The sequence below is a fragment of the Nilaparvata lugens genome, chromosome 14 (genome assembly GCF_014356525.2).
Source record: "Nilaparvata lugens isolate BPH chromosome 14, ASM1435652v1, whole genome shotgun sequence".
NCBI classification, from domain to species: Eukaryota; Metazoa; Arthropoda; class Insecta; order Hemiptera; family Delphacidae; genus Nilaparvata; species Nilaparvata lugens.
Window position 1 is genome coordinate 2,204,392 of NC_052517.1, and position 26,488 is coordinate 2,230,879.

The window sequence follows — 26,488 nt, forward strand, 5'->3', positions numbered from 1 at the left end:
TTATAGATTTTCTTTCAATTGCTTTGCAGGGTCATTTGTACTACTTCTTCTGGGACGCAGTCGTGATGGTACGACGCATGGTGAAACACTTCAAATGGGAGAAAGTGTCAATCCTGGGCCATTCAAGGGGGGGATCTATTGGCTTCATGTACGCGGCGTATTACCCCACCGAAGTGGAGTTCTTGATTTGTTTGGATATAGCCTATCCGAAATTGGAACCCATAGGGAAGATGGTGGATGATACAGCCAAAACGGTTGACAGGTAGAGTATATCCTGTTGATAGAAATTTAGACTTTTTGATTAATTTATTATTGAGTTACTGTTCTGGATTTTTTGATTCTAGACTCTAATAGTATCTATTTGATTCAAAATTTGCTCGTTTATCTGAGTATTGAAGAGTGTAAATTGTATTTTGAAAAGTGAAAGTGGCATAACCAACATTTTGATTTGGACAGTATAGTATAAATTGGAAATGGGACAGTTTTGGGCATGAGCCTGTTGTGCCGCCTTCCTCATGTCAAGTATTTGTACACAATGTGATAAATAGATAGATAGTGTCACTCTCTCTCGATCTCTCTCCATCATACTCTCTCTTTTCCTGTGTATCTGATTCTCTCTGTTTCGGTTGCACAAAAGCCGGTTAAATTTTAATCGTTCAAATTTAAATTTGAAGCCGGTTAAATTTTTAAGAGAAGGCCTTTTCAATAAGACGGCTTCTCTGATGGTTTCTCGTGGAATTAATCACGGTTAAAATTCAACCGGCTTTTGTGCAACCGACACTGAGTCTCTCAAACTGCAAAATTGATCTTATCTGTCCACAATGATCTTATCTGCTATCCAGAGATTGTCAGTTTGGTGTAAGGGTTGGCATTCCTGACCGGCAATTAGGAGGTACTGGGTTCGATTCCCGGGCTGACAAATAATTTTTGAATAGTAGAGCTCATCGAATTTCCATCTATAGTGAGGTCCACGTTATAATGGCAGTATTTGATTAACATTGGTGTTGCTATCCTTGTCTATCATTCAACAAGGCGGATAACGCTATCTCTCTCACGCTTTGCTCTGTTGCCAGATCGTCTTTCAACAATGTAGGATTGATAATTAATTAACAAAATATTTCATTTTAACTATGTAAATTAATTATGAAATTATTGAAAAATATAATTTATTGCTTAATAGAATTTAATTGATTGCATTAAACGAGAATGAACAGTTAATATTATTACATCAATAAACCTGTATCAGCTACCGTCTATAGAAGGCATTGACAAGACAGAAGATCAGCAACGTTATTCTGCTATCTTTCTATACTGCCATTATAACGTGGACCTCACTATAGCAATTAGTGTTCGACAATATGATACAGTATCATCTCAACTTGATACACAACACCATAATTTGATACAGAACAGGATAGCGCTATCTGCTTTGTGGGATGATAGACAAGGATAGCAACACCAATGTCAATCAGATACTGCCATTATAACGTGGATCTCATTGTAGTCATCAGTAAGAACTCGATACGCTCGTTCTAATATTGATACTGATCAATACATGACTTGGCAGTTCCCTAAACATTAGCACATCAACAAAATTGATCTTTTGATTGATTAGAATCAATGACACAGCAGTTATGCAAGCGATACAACAATAAATTGATGAAAGTTGATTCACCGAAGTTGATTAAAAATATTGATAAATATGAGATTTTATCGAACCTTTTCAGTACATGCTGTGATAGGAATTGAGATAACAATATTAGTGTTGCTATAGTGAGGTCCACGTTATAACGGCAGTGTTTGACTAACATTTGTTTTGCTATCCTTGTCTATCATTCCACAAAGCAGATAGTTATATCCTGTTTTGTATCAAATTAAGGTGTTGTGTATCATATTTATATCATATTTTGTTGATACTGTATCATGTTATGGTTGTTCTTGTTCTATAGTGAGGTCCACGTTATAATGACAGAATCTGATTAACATTGGTGTTGCTATCCTTGTCTATCATTCCACAAACCAGATAGTTATATCCTGTTTTGTATCAAATTAAGGTGTTGTGTATCATATTTATATGATACTGTATCATATTTTGTTGATACTGTATCATGTTATGGTTGTTCTTGTTCCATAGTGAGGTCCACGTTATAATGACAGAATCTGATTAGCATTGGTGTTGCTATCCTTGTCTATCATTCCACAAAGCAGATAGTAATATCCTGTTTTGTATCAAATTAAGGTGTTGTGTATCAAGTTGAGAAGATACTGTATCATATTTTGTTGATACTGTATCATATTGTGGTTGTTCTTGTTCTATAGTGAGGTCCACGTTATAATGACAGAATCTGATTAGCATTGGTGTTGCTATCCTTGTCTATCATTCCACAAAGCAGATAGTTATATCCTGTTTTGAATCAAATTAAGGTGTTGTGTATCAAGTTGAGATGATACTTTATCATATTTTGTTGATACTGTATCATATTGTGGTTGTTCTTGTTCTATAGTGAGGTCCACGTTTTAATGACAGAATCTGATTAGCATTGGTGTTGCTATCCTTGTCTATCATTCCACAAAGCAGATAGTTATATCCTGTTTTGTATCAAATTAAGGTGTTGTGTATCATATTAATATGATACTGTATCATATTTTGTTGATACTGTATCATGTTATGGTTGTTCTTGTTCAATAGTGAGGTCAATATTATCATATATAATATTGAGCATTCAATATTATCCTATATTATACTATACTAGTAGTTCTGTGAACAGTAGACCTCACGTAGTATTCTCATCCACAAGTACCTGATTGAAACTATAGACCTTATGGAAATACAGCAATAGACTGGCTTCTCCACACATCTGTGTAATCATTTGTCAGCTGATTTATGATGAATAATTCTATAGTCTGATTTTTACTCTAATATTGGCGTATGAAGGAGGCTCCTTTTTCCTTTTATATTATCCTTGGAATGCGTTTTATAAAACCTTGTACATACGTCGACGCGCAATTTAAAAAGGAACATACCTGTCAAATTTCATGTAATATTACCGCGTTTCGCCGTAAATGCGCAACATATGAACATTTATAAACATTTGAACATTAAGAGGAATGCCAAACCATAGAGAAACAATAGTGTAAGTAGATATCCCATGGTATAGGGCGTTTATGTCGCAACTTTTACTGTTATCCCAAGCCGATAGTTCACGTAGTTCTCTCCCATGCAGCTGTGTGACGCTGGTAGTCTCGCAAATTGTGCTGTTCCTACACTCTCACCCCAACAAAACAGTAAAAATTGACAATAATCGACAGTAATCGGCTTGAGATAACAGTAAAAGTTGCGACATAAACGCCCTATACCATGGGATATCTACTTACACTATCGTTTCTCTATGGCCAAACCGTCGACTTGAATCTTAGACCTCACTTCGCTCGGTCAATTATCCTTGAAATGCAAAATTTCCAAAAACCTTGTACATACGTCGACGCGCAATTCAAAAAGGAACATACCTGTCATATTTCATGAAAATCTATTACCGCGTTTCGCCGGAAATGCGCAACATATAAATATATAAACATTTAAACATTAAGAGAAATGCCAAACCGTCGACTTGAATCTTAGACCTCACTTCGCTCGGTCAATTAATAGACAGTATCCGACAGACCGCTTGAAATTTGGAACATCAACGACCTATACCATGGTATATCTTCTCATGCTATTTTTTGTCAATGATAGAATAAATAAATACTATTGTAGTAATTTTTTCTAGGTTCCTACGCTATGAAACGTTCTCGGAAGATAACATGCCTTGCTATGGATATACTGAGATGATAGATCTGGTGGAATCTGCTTATTTGGGGTCAATCACCAACGAATCAGCCAGGATTCTCATGAACAGAGGCATGAAACCGGCGAAAACGAAGAGGGGAACTTTCAACTTCACCCGAGATATACGATTAAAGGTGAATAATTAATATATACTCTAAACCATAATCTCACTATGAACCACAATGAACTTCTGCACTTTAAGAGCCGGATTCCGAGGTCGGGATCTATAAGTTCTGGACTTACAGAGTCCAGGACTAAAATAAGCGCTCGGGTCTAAATCAACTTTCTGAGTCACGATTTTATCTTCTAAACTCCGGGGTCTATTGAGTTCTCGACTTATTTGAGTCCAGGACTTTAACGTAGTAAACATGAGGGAAATTCACGATATTTTGCTGTTGTATTGTTGGCATTATAGCAAAACGAAAACAGCTGATTGCAGCGGGATAATTCAAATGAGCATGCTCTCCAAACTATTTTGTAAAAATACGTTTAGATTTCTTTGTAGGCCTATTCAAAGCAAAACCTGACCTTTTGAAAGATGGATGAATAAACATTTTATTACTTTCCTTGCCCTATTACCATAGGTAAGGAAAGTATTGCTTTCCGAAAAAAATTAAGGTACCCCAATTTCTAAATTTCTATACGTTTCAAGGTCCCCTGAGTCCAAAAAAATGGTTTTTGTGTGTTGGTCTGTATGTGTGTGTGTGTGTGTGTGTGTGTGTGTGTGTGTGTGTGTGTGTGTGTGTGTGTGTGTGTGTGTGTGTGTGTGTATATATGAGTGTATGTGCGTCTGTGTACACGATATCTCATCTCCCAATTAACGGAATGACTTGAAATTTGAAACGTTAGGTCCTTACAATATAAGGATCAGACACGAACATATTCGATCAAATGCGATTCAAGATGGCGGCTAAAATGGCGAAAATGTTGTCAAAAACAGGGTTTTTCGCGATTTTCTCGAAAACGGCTCCAACGATTTTGATCAAATTTATACCTAAAGAAGTCATTGATAAGCTCTATCAACTGCCACAAGTCCTATATCTGTAAAAATTCCAGGAGCTCCGCCCCATCTATGCAAAGTTTGATTTTAGATTCCCAATTATCAGGCTTCAGATACAATTTAAACAAAAAAATTCATGTGGAAAAGATTGAGCATGAAAATCTCTACAATTAATGTCCAGTAACATTTTCACCTAAAATTGAAAATAAGCTCGAAATTCGAGAAAATGTGATTATCCAATTGCAAACTGTTGGCAACTGTTGATTCTATTAAATGATTCACTATGAAGAGATAGCAGACCTCGTATGTCTCCAGCGTTATTGTCCTGTCACCAGCTGACTCAGATTTTTGTTTATAAGTAGACTTGAGATGCGCGGGAACACTAGCGTCAGGTGATCAATTCTCATAACGGCAAGGAAAGTTGTGTGAGTGCGCCACACCAGATTCTTTACCTCTTGCTATTATTGGTCATTGATCCTAAAGTGATTTTGGAATAATAATTTCATTAGGCTAGGCTATTGAGTTTGAAAACGTATTTGTTTTGAAAAAAATGGAATAATAATTTATTATTGTTATATTAATATGTTGAATATGACATTGATTAATAACATTCAGATGGGAATATAATAAATTCCAAGGCAATCCTTGTATTATTTTTCTTGAACATTTTTAGGTTATGTCACATTCGTAAAATTAGGTTAGTTTTTTACGCATAATTCTGATACAATTTTATTGCAAAATAAACTTGCAAACTATAAATCATGAATTTAAATGGACTAATCCAAATAATTTAGGTATTCCATGACATCTACTTGACTTTTTATCTACTCCAAAACAATAACTGAATTGTGTTTGCTCAGTTAAGTCTAGAACTTGAATTCAAACCCTACCCCAGTCGAGGGTTTGAAATCACGCTGTTTCAACTTCTGGACTCAACGATTTTTGATAAATCTTCAACTCGGAAAGAGGCGAGAATCTAATTCAAGTCCTGGACTTATAACCCCTTCACTCAGAAGGCGAAATTATAAACTCCAGGGTCTAATGTGATCTCTAAACTCCAGAATCTATTTAAGTCCTCGACTACGTTAACGCTCTGACTCGGAAACCAAATTTTCTGACTCCAGAGTTTAAAGCCAGTTAAAGTCTAGAACTTAGCTAAATCCCGAGCTCGGAAACCGGCCTTAAATTGTTTCTAAAAAATATAATATCTACTTACAAGGCGTAGAATAAATCCAGCCTAAATGTGTTGCTTTACTATAATGCCATATCATCACAGTTACCATTGCAATACTGGGCTGTTAAAAAAAGTTGAACAACTGTTGTTGATAAAGTTTGAGAAGAGAGAAAGAAAGAGAGAGAGAGAGAGAGAGAGAGAGAAGGAAAGAGAAGAAAGGAAAGAAGTAGGCCTACATTATCCTATGCCTCTACTAGATCAATCTAATAATTAACACCATATGTTTTTTTAAATGACACTCACATACTCTTTCTCTCTCTCTCTATGTCTATCTATCTGTCACTCTCTATTCTATTCAAATATTGGAAGCATATGGCTTCAATATCATTGGCGTTATCACAACAGACTTGAACAACACATATTTCTGTTCTGGCCTCAAGTTGATAAGAAAAAATAATTTGTTAAACTAAAACAGTGACTGGCTTTGATTGCATTAAAACTGGAGAATTTGTTACAAGTTGGTTTATAATGTGATCTATAGTGAGGTCCACGTTATAATGGCAGTATTTGATTAACATTGGTGTTGCTATCCTTGTCTATCATTCCACAAAGCAGTTAGCTCCATCCTGTTTTGTATCAAATTATGGTGTTGTGTATCAAGTTGAGATGATATTGTATCATATTGTGTTGATACTCTATCATGTTGTGGTTTTTCTTGTTCTATAGTGAGGTTCACGTTATAATGGCAGTTTTTGAATGAAAAAGACTAAGAAATTGTCAAAAAACCACAGATTTATTGATACTTGGAAAGACCGGTTTCGGTTAACACACCATTGTCAATCTCTGATAAACTCTATCAAGGATTGTCAGCTGATAGGCTGTGTTGTGCTATAAGAGGGCCTAACATTACTCCAAAAAGCTCCTTGTGTATCTTCTCGGATGCAACACGTTGCTTTTGAGAAGATACAGAAGAGCATCTGTTGCATATGGAAAGATACATTAACGCTCCTTGTGTGTCTTTTCGGAATTCAAAACGTTGCTTCCGAGAAGATACAAAAGAGCACCTGTTGCTTTTTGAAAGATACATTAACGCTCCTTGTGTGTCTTTTCGGATGCAACACGTTGCTTTTGAGAAGATACAAAAGAGCACCTGTTGCTTATTGAAAGATACATTAAAGCTCCTAGTGTATCTTTTCGGAATTCAACACGTTGCTTCCGAGAAGATACAGAAGAGCGTCTGTTGCTTATTGAAAGATACATTAAAGCTGCTTGTGTATCTTTTCGGATGCAACACGTTGCTTTTGAGAAGATACAGAAGAGCGGCTGTTGCTTATTGAAAGATACAATAAAGCTCCTCCTGTATCTTTTCGGAATTCAACACGTTGCTTCCGAGAAGATACAGAAGAGCATCTGTTGCTTATGGGAAGACACATTTTCAAAAATGTTGGATGTTTTTGAATGGGTAGTATTGTAGTCTAGTGGCCCCCCGCCGATAGGCAAAGCTTCTCTTTTGAGAAGATACAGAAGAGCACCTGTTGCTTATGGAAAGATACATTAAATCTCCCAGTGTATCTTTTCGGATGCAACACGTTCCTTTTGAGAAGATACAAAAAAGCATCTGTTGCTTATGGGAAGACACATTTTCAAAAATGTTGGGATGTTTTTGTTTGGGTAGTATTGTAGTCTAGTGGCCCCCCGCCGATAGGCAAAGCTTCTCTTTTGAGAAGATACAGAAGAGCACCTGTTGCCTATTGATAGATACATTAAAGCTGCTTGTGTATCTTTTCGGATGCAACACGTTGCTTCCGAGAAGATACAGAAGAGCATCTGTTGCTTATGGGAAGACACATTTTTAAAAATGTTGGATGTTTTTGAATGGGTAGTATTGTAGTCTAGTGGCCCCCCGCCGATAGGCAAAGCTTCTCTTTTGAGAAGATACAGAAGAGCACCTGTTGCTTATGGAAAGATACATTAAATCTCCCAGTGTATTTTTTCGGATGCAACACGTTCCTTTTGAGAAGATACAAAAGAGCATCTGTTGCTTATGGGAAGACACATTTTCAAAAATGTTGGGATGTTTTTGTTTGGGTAGTATTGTAGTCTAGTGGCCCCCCGCCGATAGGCAAAGTTTCTCTTTTGAGAAGATACAGAAGAGCACCTGTTGCTTATGGAAAGATACATTAAATCTCCCAGTGTATCTTTTCGGATGCAACACGTTCCTTTTGAGAAGATACAAAAGAGCATCTGTTGCTTATGGGAAGATACATTTTCAAAAATGTTGGGATGTTTTTGTTTGGGTAGTATTGTAGTCTAGTGGCCCTCCGCCGATAGGCAAAGCTTCTCTTTTGAGAAGATACAAAAGAGCATCTGTTACTTATGGAAAGATACATTAAAGCTCCCAGTGTGTCTTTTCGGATGCAACACGTTGCTTTTGAGAAGATACAGAAGAGCATCTGTTACTTATGGGAAGACACATTTTCATAAATGTTGGATGTTTTTGAATGGGTAGTATTGTAGTCTAGTGGCCCCCCGCCGATAGGCAAAGCTTCTCTTTTGAGAAGATACAGAAGAGCACCTGTTGCTTATGGAAAGATACATTAAAGCTGCTTGTGTATCTTTTCGGATGCAACACGTTGCTTTTGAGAAGATACAAAAGAGCGTCTGTTGCTTATTGGAAGATACATTAAAGCTCCTTGTGTATCTTTTTGGATGCAACACTTTGCTTGTAAGAAGATACAAAAGAGCATCTGTTGCTTATAGAAATATACATTAAAGCTGCTTGTGTATCTTTTCGGATGCAACACGTTGCTTTTGAGAAGATACAAAAGAGCATCTGTTGCTTATGGAAAGATACATTAAAGCTCCTTGTGTATCTTTTCGGATGCATCAACTGGTGTGCGCCTAGCCTAAATTTGATCAAATTCTGAAGAAATTAATCAACTTTTTCAATTTTTCTTGCAGACTGGCAGTACCCTGGCCATGATACCAGAGGACTTATCACGTTCCATGGCCGAAAAGATCAGCTGTGCCTATCTGAACATAAGAGCAGATGAAGGCTTCTACACACCGGACGCTCTATACGACGACATTTTGGAGACAATTTCAAAAAACGCGCGCCATTTCGAAAAGCATACCGTCCCTGGTAAACACCATGTACATTTGAACGACCCGAGTCAGGTGGCTGAAATTATATCCAAATTCCTTTTGGACAGAGAAGAGGAGAAGAAGAAGAAGGATGAAGAGGAGGAGGAAGAAGTCGATGAATTTGAGCCTGATAATCCGTATTTTTGAAACACAGAGAAGGGTGAAGAGGAGAAAGAGGATGAAGTAGAAGAGTGGGATAGTCCATGGTAATCATCTCATTCACTTCCAACTAGACCGAGAGAGAGAGAGAGAGAGAGAGAAAAGAAAGTGATTGGGAGGAAAAGAAAGAAAAAGATGTAGAGTAAGAGAAGAAGAAGAAATAAAAGAAGGTTGATGATGACGATGTAGTGAAAGATAATGAAGAAGAAGATGACATAGAAGACAATATTGTGAAGATTATGATGATGATGATGATGATGATGATGATGATGATGATGATGATGATGATGATGATGATGAAGGATGAGAAGAAGTAGAAGAAGGAGAGGGAGAAGATCGAATGACAAGTGGAGAGAGGAGAAGATGATAATGAAGAAGAAGAATATTAAGATGATGATGTTGAAGAAAGATAAGAAGAAGAAGAGGAAGAAGAAGAAGAAGAAGAAGAAGAAGAAGAAGAAGAAGGAGGAGAAAAAGGAGAGGGAGAAGAATGACAAGAAAAGAGAGGAGAAGATGATGATAAAGAAGAATTTCTGCTGATCGAGGTAACAGAGAAGGAAACAGAAGAAGGTGAGGAATAATCTCAATTATAGAAATCCTCCCATTCAATTATATCTACACAAAGAGAGAGAAAGAGTGAGAGAGAGAAAATAGAGAAAATGAGAGTAAGAGCGAATACATGGGAACCATATCATTGTCAAGGTGTAACTACAATCATTGGATTTTAGCCAAAGAAATATAGCTTAAAAGTGACTTTAGACATGAACCAAATATAATTATCTATTATTGTAAAATTGTTATTTTCAAAAAAATCTATAGAAATTCAGGCATCTAGAATGGAACTTGAGGAGAACACTATTATTATATTCATCAATGAATAATAACTATATTTGTTCATTATTATTTATTACTGTACATTTGATTCTTTTGGTATGCACTCGATAAGAGATTATCATATCTATGAACATTGCTCAAGTTGATTAGATTAATATTCTACTCAATAAAGTTTTTTCATTCACTATAATTGTGTCTAATAATTGAAGAATGTTGAAGTGACACAAAACCTAGCTACATTTGGACTGTTGTATAAATTAGAATTGGAACCGTTCTGGGCTTATACGCCTGTCGTACTTTTCTGTAAGTTGAGTATTTCTGAATAAATCAATAAATAAATAATTCATTTTCAATTCCAATCCCGATCAAATTAACGTCTCACTCTAGTGAGAATAAAATCAAGATTCTCCGTGACAAATTCAAATTGTTTTTTTTTTCAAATTGTTTTTTTTTCTTTATTCTGATTCAAAAATCAAATACATACAAAATTTCAAATACATCAAACATCAAAAATGGAAATAAAATACAAAGTGCACTGAAGAAATTGTATAAAATATAATTTATGTAATAAGGCTTTCTACGTGTATGATGTATTATGAAAAAAACAAAGCTTTTTTGAAACAGAATATTTCTAGCTTGCTGTAAGCATATAATGCTTAACGCGTGCAAGCAGGAGTGCTTATACTATAATTGAATAAAATCAGAAAGAAGAAAAAAAATGTTTTCCTACAGTTACGTTGGAAAGTGGCCATTGCTGCACTGATTACAGAACGCAAAGAATCACTTTTCCGCTCTAGTGCGGGAAAAATTTTTCTGCACTCCAGATTTGCAACATGGCAACGCAAAATACTTAGTAGGTTATATGGAGCAACAGTGCAGCAAAATCAAAATGAAGTTGGTAACAGTGACTGCTGTGGCTGCTATAGTGAGCAGAGGTACCCACTTTTCATATTCAATGGTAACTGTAGGAAAAACTTAATGTGAAATACGTGCGCAAAGTTCCTCTGCTGCACTCAAGAAACCATTCCGCCCTCGCCTATGGCTCGGGCGTAAACGTTTCTTTCGGTGCAGCAAACTGTCACTTTGCGCACTAGTTGCACAAATAACTATTTTGGGCAAGAAAAAAATGAAAACACACACTCACACATTCACTCACACATACATTTCCAGTTTGGGCTTAATTACTTTTTGATATGATTTTCTATATAATAATAATTATTGTGTCGAAAACTAAGAAAGAATAAAAAACATGTGTTCTAAACAATCAGGCAAGATATTTCTAAGCCAATCAGCCGTATTGGCTGTGAATTTTTTGTCTATGTGGCTCTAATATTATAATAAAGATTCATTCAGTTCATACCTTCAAGATGTCAGTTGAATGAAGATGTATTGATGATCGATATATAGAAGATCGATGTCCTCTCCAAACTTCTAAATCGATATTATTGATAGATGATGAGCGAGATATTGATGAGTAGTTCCTAGTTTTTTGTTTTCTGTTGATGAAAGAGATTTTTCCGTTGATTGACGTTAGGTCTGAATTTTGAAATTTGTTTCAAAATTCGAAATTGTTTGAAAATTTGACAAATTTTGTTTCAGCTTGTTGTGATGACTACTGGTGGCTGTGATGATCCTAATGCACCAGTTTGTCTGACTTAGAGTCCTCCCTTGCTTTCTGCAAACCTGCCAAATAAACAAACAAAATATCTGTGAAAAACATATAAAAACTGGTGAAATAACAATTATATGTTAACAAAAATTTGAATTTAATACTGTAAATCACCCGAATTTCTCATTAAGGCTGTGCAAAGGCTAAAAATAAACTTTCTACTGTACTCGTGATATTTTTCAAAGTTTTTCTATTTGTATATCATCAAGCTATCAAAATGAAATAGTTTTCTCAGGAAAACATTTTTTTCCTACAGTTAAGTTGAAAAGTGGCCATTGCTGCACTGATTACAGAACGCAAAGAATCACTTTTCCGCTCTAGTGCGGGAAAAATTTTTCTGCACTCCAGATTTGCAACATGGCAACGCAAAATACTTAGTAGGTTATATGGAGCAACAGTGCAGCAAAATCAAAATGAAGTTGGTAACAGTGACTGCTGTGGCTGCTATAGTGAGCAGAGGTGCAACCAAGCACAACGCGCTAATTATTATTCATTATATATTATAACCAAGGACAACGAGGACTTTAGGATTTCAGGATTAAGGTTTTTATCAATAATAAAATTACACAGAAAAACATTTGATGCATTTCAGGCAATTTTACCCATAATTACCCACTTTTCATATTCAATGCTAACTGTAGGAAAAACTTAATGTGAAATACGTGCGCAAAGTTCCTCTGCTGCACTCAAGAAACCATTCCGCCCTCGCCTACGGCTCGGGCGTAAACGTTTCTTTCGGTGCAGCAAACTGTCACTTTGCGCACTAGTTGCACAAATAACTATTTCCGGTCATTACATTTTGAGATAAGAGCGCCTGAAGTTTAAATTTTTGGGACAGAACACTTCAAATTCGGTAAGAGATAAATCCATGCGATTTAGAGGATAAATTCTTCATAATAATGTTGATCTAGTAGAACAAAATTTTTCTGAAAATATCAATTTTTAAGATAGTTATAACTAAAAATGACTTTTAGTTGAGTTATTTTTGGTAAATTGAATAACTATTTCAAAAATTGATATTTTCAGAAAATTTTTGTTTTACTAGATCAACAATACCATCCTCTGAATCTCATGGATTTATCTCTTACCGAATTTGAAATGTTCTGTCTCAAAAATTCAAACTTCAGGCGCTCATATCTCAAAAAGTAATGATCGGAAAAAAATGTTTTCCTGAGAAAACTATTTCATTTTGATAGCTTGATGATATACAAATAGAAAAAACTTTGAAAAATATCACGAGAAGGAAGTTTATTTTTAGCCTTTGCACAGCTTTTATTTCCATCTGTAGACTGGCTGGCCGCTATGGCTTCGTATAGAAAGAGCGCTGCTATCCATAGATTGTCAGTTTGGTGTAAGGGTGAGCATTCCTGACCGGCAATTAGGAGGTACTGGGTTCGATTCCCGGGCTGACAAATAATTCTTGAATAGTAGCGCTCATCGAATTTCCATCTAGCTGTTTACCCTGTTGTCAATATTTGCAGTAGCACAAGTCTTCGGGGTGATTTATAGCATTTGATTAGGATTTTCGTTTAATAATAATAAATTATTCATCAATTAGCATTTGAACAAATAATGCAATTTCCAGTTTATTTCCATCTGTAAAAATGTTAACAGAGAAAACGTAGAATCGAGTAGATAACATCATGTAATAGATGACAACTCATAAAGAAGATTGATTGATTGATTGATTGAGTACTTTATTTATGTAGATTACAATATATACTGGCTTATACACTTATATACAATAGCTTACAATACAGCATAATTATAGATGAATTTACATATATAGACTAAGAAAATAATTATTGAACTGTATATGATATGAAAAAGTAATTTGTAATATAATAACTATAGATAATTATATTGTTATGCATCTACATAAATTGGCGGAGCTTTGGACATATCAATGTCCATTCTAAGGAAACAATATTAAAAATATCCTCCCCACTAACTCTCTACCAAAACGTTAATTTAATCAATTAAACTAAGGATTTATTTATTAATGTAAATTTTCCAAGAAGAGGAGGAATTAGATGACGAAGTGGAGGATAAGGGGAAAGAGCTGAAGGAGAAGGAGAAGAAAGAGGTGGTTAGGGAAGAGAATAAGAAGAAAGAGGTAGATAAGGAGATGAAAAGAAGGAGAGAAAGAAGAATAAAAAAAGGAAGAAGGAGGAGGACAATGAGGAAGAGGAGTAAGCGGTGAAGGAAGAACGATGAAGAAGAATAAAAAAAGAAAGAAGCAGGAGGACGAGGAGGAAGAGGAGTAAGTGATGAAGGAAGAAAAATGACAAGATCCAAATAATAGCTAGCTTTGAGAATGTAGCCTAATAAGAAGTAAAAATAGGAGCTCTGGGAAATTATGGCCATTGTTATCTATGTTGAATAACCAAGTTCAATGCTTTTCTTCTTCTTCTTCTTCTTCTTCTACTACTACTTCTTCTTCTCCTCCTGCTTCTTCTAATCTTCTTCTACTTCTTCTTCTAATTTACTTCTCCTTCATCTTCTTTTTATTCTTCTTCTTCTTCTCCTTCTTCTTCTTCTTCTTCTTCTACTACTACTACTACTACTACTACTACTTCTTCTCCTCCTGCTTCTTCTAATCTTCTTCTACTTCTTCTTCTAATTTACTTCTCCTTCATCTTCTTCTTCATCTTATTCTAATCTTCTTCTTCTACTTCTTCCATTTTCCTTCCTTCTTCACCCTCTTCTCCAACTCCTCCTCATCCTCTCCTTCTCACACCTCCTCTCACTCCTATTCAACCGTCATTTCATTTTTGATCCTCCTCCTTCTTCTTCTTCTTCTTCTTCTTCATCTACTTCTTCTTCTAATTTACTTCTCCTTCATCTTCTTCTTATTCTTCTTCTTCTTCTTCTTCTAATCTTCTTCTTCTACTTCTTCCATTTTCCTTCCTTCTTCACCCTCTTCTCCAACTCCTCCTCATCCTCTCCTTCTCCCACCTCCTCTAACTCCTATTCAACCGTCATTTCATTTTTGATCCTCCTCCTTCTTCTTCTACTTCTTCATCTTCTTCTTCTTCTTCTCCTGATTCTTCCACCATTGAACGTCATGACCTTCAAAGCAGTTTGAAAGAATTTACCCACCAACCCCCTCCTCATCATGCAAACCATTGTCTGCATATTCTTTATTCACATTCTTCAATTTATTCGCTAAAAGAAGAGATTTATCACTCCTTCCTATCTAGAGCCGAGTAAATTAATGAATTCCCACACAAGCTACGTACAATTTTCTGCCTATTTTTCTACAACTATTCAATTCTCTTCTTCATCTTTTTCAGCTCCAAACTCCTCCTCTTTATTTATTCTTTATTCATTTATACAATAAGTACAATAACAAAATGATAGGGAGAGGAAAAATAAGGTAACCTTGTGCTATTCCTCTCCCAAATTCTAGATAACACATAGTCCAAAATAGGTTAAGGGCCGGTGCACAAAAGCCGGTTTATTTTTAACCGTGATTAATTCCAAAAGAGCCAATCAGAGAAGCCGTCTTTTCAAAAACACCTTCTCTGATTGGTTCTCGTGGAATTAATCACGGTTAAAATTTAACCGGCTTTTGTGCAACCGACAATAAGTCTTATAGTTCTTCAATTCACAAAATTTTCAGTGCTCAAGTATTTTCACAAAGTAGACTTTCAAATTAGATGCTTAAAAACTAAACATAGAAGAAATATTTCAATTATTATCACTAAATAGGAAATATTACATATTAAATAATACTTTGATAATTTCCTTCCTTCTCGTCTTCTTCTTCTCCTGCTTCTTCTTCTTCTTCCCTTCCGCCTCCTCTTCCAATCCTTCTTCATTCGTATCTTCCTCGGTCTCTTTCTTCTTCTTCTTATTCTTCTTCTTCTTCTTCTTCTAATCTTCTTCTTCTACTTCTTCCATTTTCCTTCCTTCACCCCTCTTCTCCAACTCCTCCTCATCCTCTCCTTCTCCCACCTCCTCTAACTCCTATTCAACCGTCATTTCATTTTTGATCCTCCTCCTTCTTCTTCTACTTCTTCATCTTCTTCTTCTTCTTCTTCTCCTGATTCTTCCACCATTGAACGTCATGACCTTCAAAGCAGTTTGAAAGAATTTACCCACCACCCCCTCCTCATCATGCAAACCATTGTCTGCATATTCTTTATTCACATTCTTCAATTTATTCGCTAAAAGAAGAGATTTATCACTCCTTCCTATCTAGAGCCGAGTAAATTAATGAATTCCCACACAAGCTACGTACAATTTTCCGCCTATTTTTCTACAACTATTCAATTTCCTTCTTCATCTTTTTCAGCTCCAAACTCCTCCTCTTTATTTATTCTTTATTCATTTATACAATAAGTACAATAACAAAATGATAGGGAGAGGAAAAATAAGGTAACCTTGTGCTATTCCTCTCCCAAATTCTAGATAACACATAGTCCAAAATAGGTTAAGGGCCGGTGCACAAAAGCCGGTTTATTTTAACCGTGATTAATTCCAAAAGAGCCAATCAGAGAAGCCGTCTTTTCAAAAACACCTTCTCTGATTGGTTCTCGTGGAATTAATCACGGTTAAAATTTAACCGGCTTTTGTGCAACCGACAATAAGTCTTATAGTTCTTCAATTCACAAAATTTTCAGTGCTCAAGTATTTTCACAAAGTAGACTTTCAAATTTAGATGCTTAAAAACTAAACATAGAAGAAATATTTCACATTATTATCACTAAAATAGGAAATATTCACATATTAAAAATATAATTTCCTCTTCCTTCTTCTTCTTCTTCTTCTTCTCTTCTTCTTCTTCTTCTTCTTCCTCCTCCTCTTCCCACTCCTTCTTCATATTTATCTTCCTCTTCTTCTTCTTCTTCTTCTTCTTCTTCTTCTTCTTCTTCTTCTTCTTCTTCTTCTTCTTCTTCTTCTTCTTCTCCTCTAGTCTCCCTCTTCTTCTTTTTCCTTCTTTCCCCGTCTTCTTCACACTACATCCTCATCTTTTTCTCCATCTTCTTCTTCTTCTTCTTCTTCTCTTCTTCTTCTTCTTCTTCTTCTTCTTCTTCTTCTCCTCCTCTAGTCTCCCTCTTCTTCTTTTTCCTTCTTTCCCCCGTCTTCTTCACAATACATCCTCATCTTTTTCTCCTTCTTCTCTTCTTCTTCTTCTTCTTCTCTTCTTCTTCTCCTCCTCTAGTCTCCCTCTTCTTTTTCTTCCCTTCCCTTCGTTTTTTTCCCTATCTTCCCCCCTTCTTCCACTACATCCTCATCTTTTTCTCCTTCTTCTTCTTCCTCCCACTTCACCTTCATCTTCATATTCATCTTCCTCTTCTTCTTCTTCTCCTTCCCCTTTGCCTTCTTAAGCTTTTCTTCTCCATTATCCACCAATTCTTCTTCTTCTTCTCCAGTATCCCTCTTCTTCTTCCTCCTCTTCCCACTTCATCTTCATATTTATCTTCCTCTTCTTCTTCTTCTCCTTCCCCTCTGCCTTCTAAAGCTTTTCTTATCCACTTTCCACCAATTCTTCTTCTTCTTCTCCAGTCTCCCTCTTCTTCTTCCTCCTCTTCCCACTTCATCTTCATATTTATCTTCCTCTTCTTCTTCTTCTTCTCTAGTCTCCCTCTTCTTCTTTTTCCTTCTTCCTTCGGGGTTTTGGTAGAGAGTAAGTGGGGAGGATATTTTTAATATTCTTTCCGAAGAATGGACATTGATATGTCCAAAGCTCCGCCAATTTATGTAGATGCATAACAATATAATTATTATCTATAGTTATTATATTACAAATTGCTTTTTCATTTCATATACAGTTCAATAATTATTTTCTTAGTCTATATTATGTAAATTCATCTATAATTTTGCTGTATGTCAGTATTGTATATAAGTGTATAAGCCAGGAATATTGTAATCTACATAAATAAAGTACTCAATCAATCAATCAATCAATTCATCTTCATATTTATCTTCTCGTCTTCTTCTTCTCTAGTCTCCCTTTCTTCTTTTCCTTCTTCCCGTCTTCTTCACACTACATCCTCATATTTTCCTCCATCTTCTTCTTCCTCCCACTTCACCTTCATCTTATTTTATCTTCTTTTCTTCTTGTCTCCTCTTCTTTGCCTTTTTTTCTCCTTCTTCTTCTTCCTCTCACTTCACCTTCATCTTCATCTTTATCTTCCTCTTCTTCTTCGTCTCCAGTCTCCCTCTTCTTCTTCCTCCTCTTCCCACTTCATCTTCATCTTTATCTTTCTCTTCTTCTTCTTCTCCTTCCCCTTTGCCTTCTTAAGCTTTTCTTCTCCATTATCCACCAATTCTTCTTCTTCTTCTTCTCTAGTCTCCCTCTTCTTCTTTTTCCTTTTTCCCCCCACTACAGTCTCATCTTTTTCTCCTTCTTCTTCTACTTCTTCTTCCTCTCCCCTTCCTTCTTGTTCTTCTTTTACCGCTACTATCTTCTTCTCCTTGTTCGGCTACTTCTCCTGACACCCGATTGTCTCTCATTCCAGCTCTCCCAGAGTAGATGTTGCATTTATAATCTGGTTCAAACCAGTTTCTACCTGTTACTGTCACTATATGAAAGCACAGAATGCCTAACAAACAATAATAAAAATATTGCAAGTAGTATGGAATGCGTGCCATTGTACTACTTAGATTCACTTCAAAATGTCATCTCTGAATGAATGGCTGGCATTGACAGTATCAATAACAATGGCTGTCAGTTTAGATCCATTGATATGCTACTGTAATAGTATATTTCGCACCTAGAGCAGAAAATGAGATTTTTCCGGCTCGAAATCGGTTTTCACTAGAAAAGATTAAGAGCCGGTAAAACATTTTTGCCCGTGGTGCGAACGCTATTTTTCGCCACACACAAAAATAAAGAATATATATTATGAGAATAGTTGTTTACTAAGCACTTCCGAAAGCAGAAGTGGAAGGTGAGTAGCTCTACCAAATCTGAGGTAATCTGAATATCAGGAAATTGTCCAATGTATTTCTATTTTTTATTTGATTTGTCTAGAAGATTATATTCAATTATGTGGGAGGTTGAGTTTATACTTTTTTATTCTTTTAAATGACAATAAGTTGATATTATTATAAATGTTTTAATTATTATTGAATAATAAACAAGAATAATGAAACGTTTTTTGATCAGCTGTTTTAGCACACTTGAAATTTGGCCAATCTGAATGTCAACGTCAACAATGCTTGTTGTCGACTTTGGAAGTTTAGGTTAGAAGTTCTATCCTACTCTGAAAATCGAATTTGATTTCATTGTTTATTCTGATTTGTCTAAATAACCTAAAAGATGATGTTCAATTATGTGGGAGGTTGAGTTTATACTTTTTTATTCTTTCAAATGACAATAAGATGATATTATTAGTCTATAATGTTTTAATTAGAATAATGAACACAAATAATGAAAAGTTTTTTGATCAGCTGTTTTTTGATCACCTTTCTTAGTTCCATGTTAGCGGCTGGAAAGGGTACTCTTTCCGGCCTAGGCCGGACAGAAACCTGTTCTGACGTCAGACGAGAGTCGTCTGCAAACAATGTCTTTCAGATCTTCGTAAGGAATGGAAAACAGCTGCTTTCTGTGCAGTGTGGCGAAAAATTCGTTTCAACATTGTCAGCGTTATAAGAAGGGGTTATTTTACTTTAGTGAGGTCCACGTTATAATGGCAGTATTTGATTAACAATGGTGTTGCTATCCTTGTCTATCATTCCACAAAGCAGATAGTGCTGTCCTGTTCTGTATCAAATTATGGTGTTGTGTATCAAGTTGTTGTCAATGCCTTCTTTAGACGGTAGCTGATACAGGTTTATTGATGTAATATTAACTGTTCATTCTCGTTTAAAATAATCAATTATATTTTATTAAGCAAGAAATTATATTTTTCAATAATTTCATAATGAATTTCATAATTAATTAAGATGGAATATTTTGTTAATGAATTAATAATCAATTCAACATTGTTAAAAGACGATTTGGCAACAGAGCAAAGCGAGAAAGAGGTAGTGCTATCCGCTTCGTTGAATGATAGACAAGGATAGCAACACCATTGTCAATCAAATACTGCCATTATAACGTGGACCTCACTATAGAACAAGAACAACCACAACAAGATACAGTATGAACACAATATGATACAGTATCATCTCAACTCGATACACAACACCATGATTTGATACAGAACAGGATAGAGCTATCTTCTTTGTGGAATGATAGACAAGGATAGCAATACCATTGCTGATCAAACACTGCCATTATAACGTGGACCTCACTATAGGAATGATGACAATTTGAAGTAAAACTCGAAATAGCAATGAGTATAGGGTACAATGCACTTTAATGAGAGTGGTGTCATTATTACACCATTTTCAATCCCTAATTTATTTCTCTCACGCAATTGACAATATTCGGCTATCTATTTTTTTATCATAAAGTAGACTATTTTCTCTAATACGGAACTCCGAAAAGCAAAGTTGTAAATCTCGGATCAAAGTTGATATCTGATCTCTCTTTCTCCAGTCATGTTTTGATGTCCAGTTTGTGCGATTCAAAATCAAAAAGTGTGATTAAAATGATGTCGAGACTCTATGATAAAAATCTGTGTTCAAATGCTCATATCTTCTGAACAGGAGCACTTCGATAATTCGATAATAATATTCTCAATCCGTTGACAAATTCGTGTTCTTCCCGTGAAGTAATGACGGCTTATTAATTTTCAAAATTTAAAAAATTGACAAAGGATTCATGATGTATGATGACCAATTCCCCACTGATATGGATTATCCCACTCTTCTTCTTTTCCTTCTTCTTCCCCTTCTTATTTCTCCTCTTGTTCTCCTCCTCATCCTCGTCCTCCTCTTCCCCATCTTAATAATCATCATCATCATCATCATCTTCTTCTTCTACTTCTTCTTCTTCTTCCTCTTCTACTTTATTTTTTCTCGTTCTTCAATATTAAGTCTGAGAAATTGTCAAAAAACCACTGATTTATTGATAATTAGAAAGACCGGTTTCGGTTATTACACCATTGTCAATCTCTGATAAACTGACAATATGATCTGATAAACAGTTTATCAGAGATTGACAATGGTGTAATAACCGAAACCGGTCTTTCTAATTATCAATAAATCAGTGGTTTTTTGACATTTCTCAGTCTTTTCATTCAATATTAATAATACCACAATATAAACTTCTCAACTACACAAAAAATACTTTCCCTTCTTCTTCTTTTTCTTCTCTTCTTCTTCTTCTTCTTCTTCTTCTTCTTCTTCTTCTTCTTCTTCTTCTTCTTCTTCTTCTTCTTCTTCTTCTTCTTCTTCTTCTTCTTCATTTTCTTCTTCTTGTACTTTCCTTGACACCTGATTGTCTCTCATTCAGCTCTCCCAGAGGTAGACATCCCCCCCCCCCGCTATCAAAATAAACCAATAACACATTATTTAATACTCGGACAATAATCTTAAAAACAAATAGGCCTAGAGAAAAAACTGATTCACTCACATTTTTAGTGGGTTTTAGCAAGCTGGTTATGTCTGCAATTTAACTGACAAACGGGGAGAAATTAAATCTGCAACCAACGACTAATTATCGTTGGCTGATGTCGCTTTCTCTCTGTTCTGCCACACGATTGGCTGACCTCAACCGACCAATCACAGCGCAGCAATGGCGTCAATCGATCCAGCAGTCTGTAACACACACATCAGACAACACGTGATTAAATTTTAACCGTGATTAAATTTTATGAAAATCAATCCGAGAAGCCTTCTGAGATTGGTTCTTGTGGTAATTTGAAGTTACCCTGTGGGTGTACTCTCATATGATTGTGTGAGGAACAAAATAGTTGCTGAGTAGAGTTTGAAGTTGCCCTGTGTGTGCACTCTCATATGTTTATATGATGAACAAAATAGTTGCTGAGTATAGTTTGAAGTTGCCCTGTGTGTACTGTTTATGATTATGTGAGGTACAAAATTGTTCCTAAATGAAATTTGAAGTTACCCTGTGTGTGTAGTCTCATATGTTTGTGTGAGGAACAAGATAGTTGTTCAATACAGTTTACAGTTTCCATGGGTGTATACTCTCATATGATTATGTAATGAACAAAATTGTTGCTCAACAAAATTGTAATCTTTAATAACCATATTATGGTAAAGGAAAGAACTGGCTTATACACGTAGGGGATAGGAAATTGACGAATGACGCATCATCACGTCTCAACTACTCAACTCATTAGCTTCACATTTTGCATATACATTCTTAATTAACCGATGATGGTTTTAGGCCTATTTTCATTTCTTCAAGATTTCATTACGTCAAGTTTTCAGCTTGTGAGTGCTCATTACTCTTAAATAATAAAAAGCAATAAATTGATTTACTCATCACCACGTCATAATTTGTGTATCGATACGGAAGACGAGTTTGTATCAAGATTAATATGAAATTGAGTTGTTTGTATCAAGTTTGGTGGGCGATTTGATACGGAAGTGAATGGTTTGTATCAAGTTTGGTGGGGGATTTGATACGGAAGTGAGTTGTTTGTATCAAGTTAGTTTGATGGGGATTTGATACGAAAGTGAATTGTTTATATTAAGTTTGGTGGGGGATTTGATACAGAAGTGAGTTGTTTGTATCAAGTTTGGTGGTTGATTTGATACGAAAGTGAGTTGTTTGTATCATGTTTGGTAGGGGATTTGATACAGAAGTGAATTATTTGTATCAAGTTTAGTGAGGCATTTGTTACAGAAGTGAATTGTTTTTATCAGTTTTAGTGGGGCGTTTGATACGGGACGTTTTGTATCAAGTTTGGTGGGAGATTTGATACAGCAGTGAACTGTTTGTATCAGGTTTAGTGGGGCATTTGATACAGAAGTGAATTATTTGTATCAAGTTTGGTGGGGAATTTTGATACAGCAGTAAATTGTTTGTATCAGGTTTAGTATTCTAAAAATATAATTTTTTGTATCAGGTTCAGGCATTTGATACGGAAGTGATTTGTTTGTATCAAGTTTGGTGGGGGATATGATACGGAATTGAGTTGTTTGCATTAAATCTATAATATAATAATGGAAAGAACTGGCTTATACAGGTAGGGGATAGGAAATTCACGAATGACGCATCATCACGTCTCAACTACTCAACTCATTAACTTGACATTTCGCATTATACATTCTTAATTTACCGAGGATGGTCATAGGCCTATTTCCATTCTTATTAATAATAAATTAATATCTTAATAAATAACTCTAATCTTATAATAATTTTTCCAATTGCAGAACTCATCGAGTCTCTATCTAGCTGTTTACCCTGTTGTCAATATTTTCAGTAGCAGAAGACTTCGGGGTGATTTACAGCATTTATTTGGATTTTCGTTTGGTAATAATGATAATGATTATAATATATTGTGATGAATTCTAGAAGATTATCTACATATTTCTAATGATTACATTAAATGAAAATGTACATTGAAATAACTTCAAAATTGAAACGACTCTAAAGATAAGATTAGCTTCATAGTCGTGCTTTATCTACTCTTTTTTACCAAAATATCAATTATATTGGAATGCATTTCATTGAGAGGAGATGTATTTATATTTTTTTTTATCTCTGTGATTCGAGTTTGCGATGTATTTCTGTAACTTGATGTTTCTTAGTATGACACAGTATCATCACAATATGATACAGTATCATCTCAACTTGATACACAACACCATAACTTGATAAAGAACAGTATAGAGCTATCTGCTTTGTCGAATGATTCTCCGTACCTTTTTTTATAATATATTTTCATGAATGAGATTAAATATTTTGTTAATTGAATATTTATTTCTATATCATTGAAAAACGATCTGGCTACGTTGCGGAGCTAGAAAAGAATAGAGCTATCTGCTTTGTGGAATGATAGACAAGGATAGCAACACCAATGTTAATCAGGTGCTGACTTTATAAACTGGACCTCACTTAGGAATAAGAACAACCACAACATGATACAGTATCAACACAATATGATACAGTATCATATCAACTTGGCTTTTACACGTAGGGGATAGGAAATTCACGAATGACGCATCATCACGTCTCAACTACTCAAGTCATTAACTCGACATTTTGCATATAGATTCTTAATTAACCGAGGATGGTTGTAGGCCTATTTTCAAATTTTCAAGATTTCATTACGTCAAGTTTTCAGTGTATCAAGTTTTAAAATAGACCCTTGGGGACACCGGGTTCCTGCTAGTACATAATATAGTAAGGTATAGTTATATTAGTCGGTGGAAGTGATAGGAAAACATAGTTGCCACGTTTCTTTCTCCCACCGCCTTCTTTAGGAGATAGCTGTGATTCAAGTCTCCCCCTATATCTGATAACGATATTAATTGTCAATATTTGTTTTGTTAATAATGATAAACTCTATCTCAAAAAAATATTTTATTCGTTGAGAAAATATATTTCTTTATATGGTTCCATAATAAGTTTTCATAATAATTGAGATTGACTATTCTGGTAGCTCATTATATTTATTCATAGCCAACAAACGATTTATCAACGGTGTGAAGTTGGAAAGGATAGATCTATCTGTTTTGTCTTATGATAGACAAGGATAGCAACACCAATGTTAATCAGGTGCTGACTTTATAACGTGGACCTCACTATAGAATAAGAACAACCACAACATGATACAATATCAACACAATATAATACAGTATCATCTCAACTTGATACACAACACCATAATTTGATACAAAACAGGATAGAGCTATCTGTTTTGTCTTATGATAGACAAGGATAGCAACACCAATGTTAATCAGGTGCTGACTTTATAACGTGGACCTCACTTTAGAATAAGAACAACCACAACATGATACAGTATTGACACAATATGATACAGTATCATCTCAACTTGATACACAACACCATAATTTGATACAAAACAGGATAGAGGTATCTGTTTTGTGGAATGATAGACAAGGATAGCAACACCAATGTTAATTAAATACAGCCATTATAACGTGGACCTCACTATAGCGAAAAATGACCTTGGCTTCTCAGTATTGTCCTATTACATTGTACAGCCCAAATGCGACGAAAAACTTCAATGGAAAAATAGAGGAAAATCTTTTAATTTCAGCAATCGCCAAAAGCACGTCATATCAATTTTACATAATGACCAATTTTTTCTGAAAATTCTTCTTATGTCATTGACTCTTTGTAATAACTTCTTCTTTCTATTCTTTTTCTTCTCTCTTCTCTCTTCTTCGTATTCATCTTTTCCATCATCTTCTACTTCTTCTTCCTTTTCTTCATGTTCTTCTTCAGCATCATCATCTTGTACTTCTTCGTCGAATGTAGAAACAATGTAGAATTAATAATTAATCATCAAAATATATCATCTTAATTATGTAAATACATTATTAAACTAGTAGTTCTGTGAACAGTAGACCTCGTGCTCAGTAAGTTACATTGACCTGTTGTTATGTTTTCTCAAAAATTAATAAATAATTTATCAATTTAAAATGTCTAGAAAAAATCCTAAATAAACATAGAGCTCTCTGTCCTATCGTACTGTGACGTGTCGTCCCGGAATGTGAGTGTGAGCGCTGTTATTAGGTCTGGCTGAACTGTCTACACGTTGATGGAAACATACATTTTCAAGATGTTCGATGTTTTTGAACGGTTAGTATTATAGTCAACTGTTTACTAACGTTGATGGAAAGATACATTTTCAAGATGTTCGATGTTTTTGAACGGGTAGTATTATAGTCAACTGTCTACTAACGTTGATTGAAAGATACATTTTCAAGATGTTCGATGTTTTTGAACGGGTAGTATTATAGTCCACTAGACAGCTGATATGAATGAATAATTCTATAGTTTGATTTTTACTCTAATATTGGCGTATGAAGGAGGCTCCTTTTTCCTTTTATATTATCCTTGAAATGCAAAATTTCCAACCTTGTATATACGTCGACGAGCAATTTTAAAAAGGAACATACCTGTCAAATTTCATGAAAATCTATTAACGCGTTTCGCCGTGAATGCGCAATATGTAAACATATAAACATTTAAACATTCAAACATTTCAACATTAAGAGAAATGCCAAACCGGCGACTTGAATCTTAGACCTCACTTCGCTCTGTCAATAATTGATTATTTTAAACGAGAATGAACAGTTAATAATACACCAATAAACCTGTATCAGCTACCGTTTATAGAAGGTACAAGACAGAGGATCGGCAACGTTGTTCTCCTATCTTTCTCCACTGCCATTATAACGTGGACCTCACTATAGAACGAGAACAACCACAACATGATAGAGTATCAACACAATATGATACAGTATCATTTCAACTTGATACACAACACCATAATTTGATACAAGATAGAGCTATCTGCTTTGTAGAATGATAGACAAGGATAGCAACACCAATTTTATCAAAGACTGTCATTATAACGTGGCCTCACTATACAACAAGAACAACCAAAACATGATACAGAATCAACACAATATGATACAGTATCATCCCAACTTGATACACAACACCATAATTTGATACAAAACAGGATAGCGTTTCTGCTTTGTTGAATGATAGACAAGGATAGCAACACCAATGTTAATCGAATACTGCCATTATAACGTGGACCTACCTCACTAGAGGTATGATTATCTGGATATATCCAGTTAGGGAGAATGCAAAAGACATGATTCATAAGC

At 35.2% G+C, this 26,488-nt stretch overlaps 1 protein-coding gene and 1 long non-coding RNA gene across 2 annotated transcripts in view; one reads left to right on the top strand and one right to left on the bottom strand.

The window, feature by feature from the left end:
- Positions 1 to 9,398, top strand: part of LOC111056815 (probable serine hydrolase) — a 41,148-nt gene extending 31,750 nt beyond the window's left edge. Inside the window, exons 9-11 of the mRNA XM_039441138.1 lie at positions 30 to 262; positions 3,768 to 3,960; positions 8,962 to 9,398. Of these exons, the coding sequence (XP_039297072.1) occupies positions 30 to 262; positions 3,768 to 3,960; positions 8,962 to 9,291 (756 nt within the window). The 3' untranslated portion in view covers positions 9,292 to 9,398. The remainder of the gene's footprint in view (positions 1 to 29; positions 263 to 3,767; positions 3,961 to 8,961) is intronic.
- Positions 9,399 to 11,309: 1,911 nt separating this feature from the next.
- Positions 11,310 to 26,488, bottom strand: part of LOC120354148 — a 45,698-nt gene continuing 30,519 nt past the window's right edge. Inside the window, exons 2-3 of the long non-coding RNA XR_005572836.1 lie at positions 21,282 to 21,466; positions 11,310 to 11,820 (exon numbers count right to left, since the gene is read on the bottom strand). This is a non-coding gene — a long non-coding RNA (uncharacterized LOC120354148). The remainder of the gene's footprint in view (positions 11,821 to 21,281; positions 21,467 to 26,488) is intronic.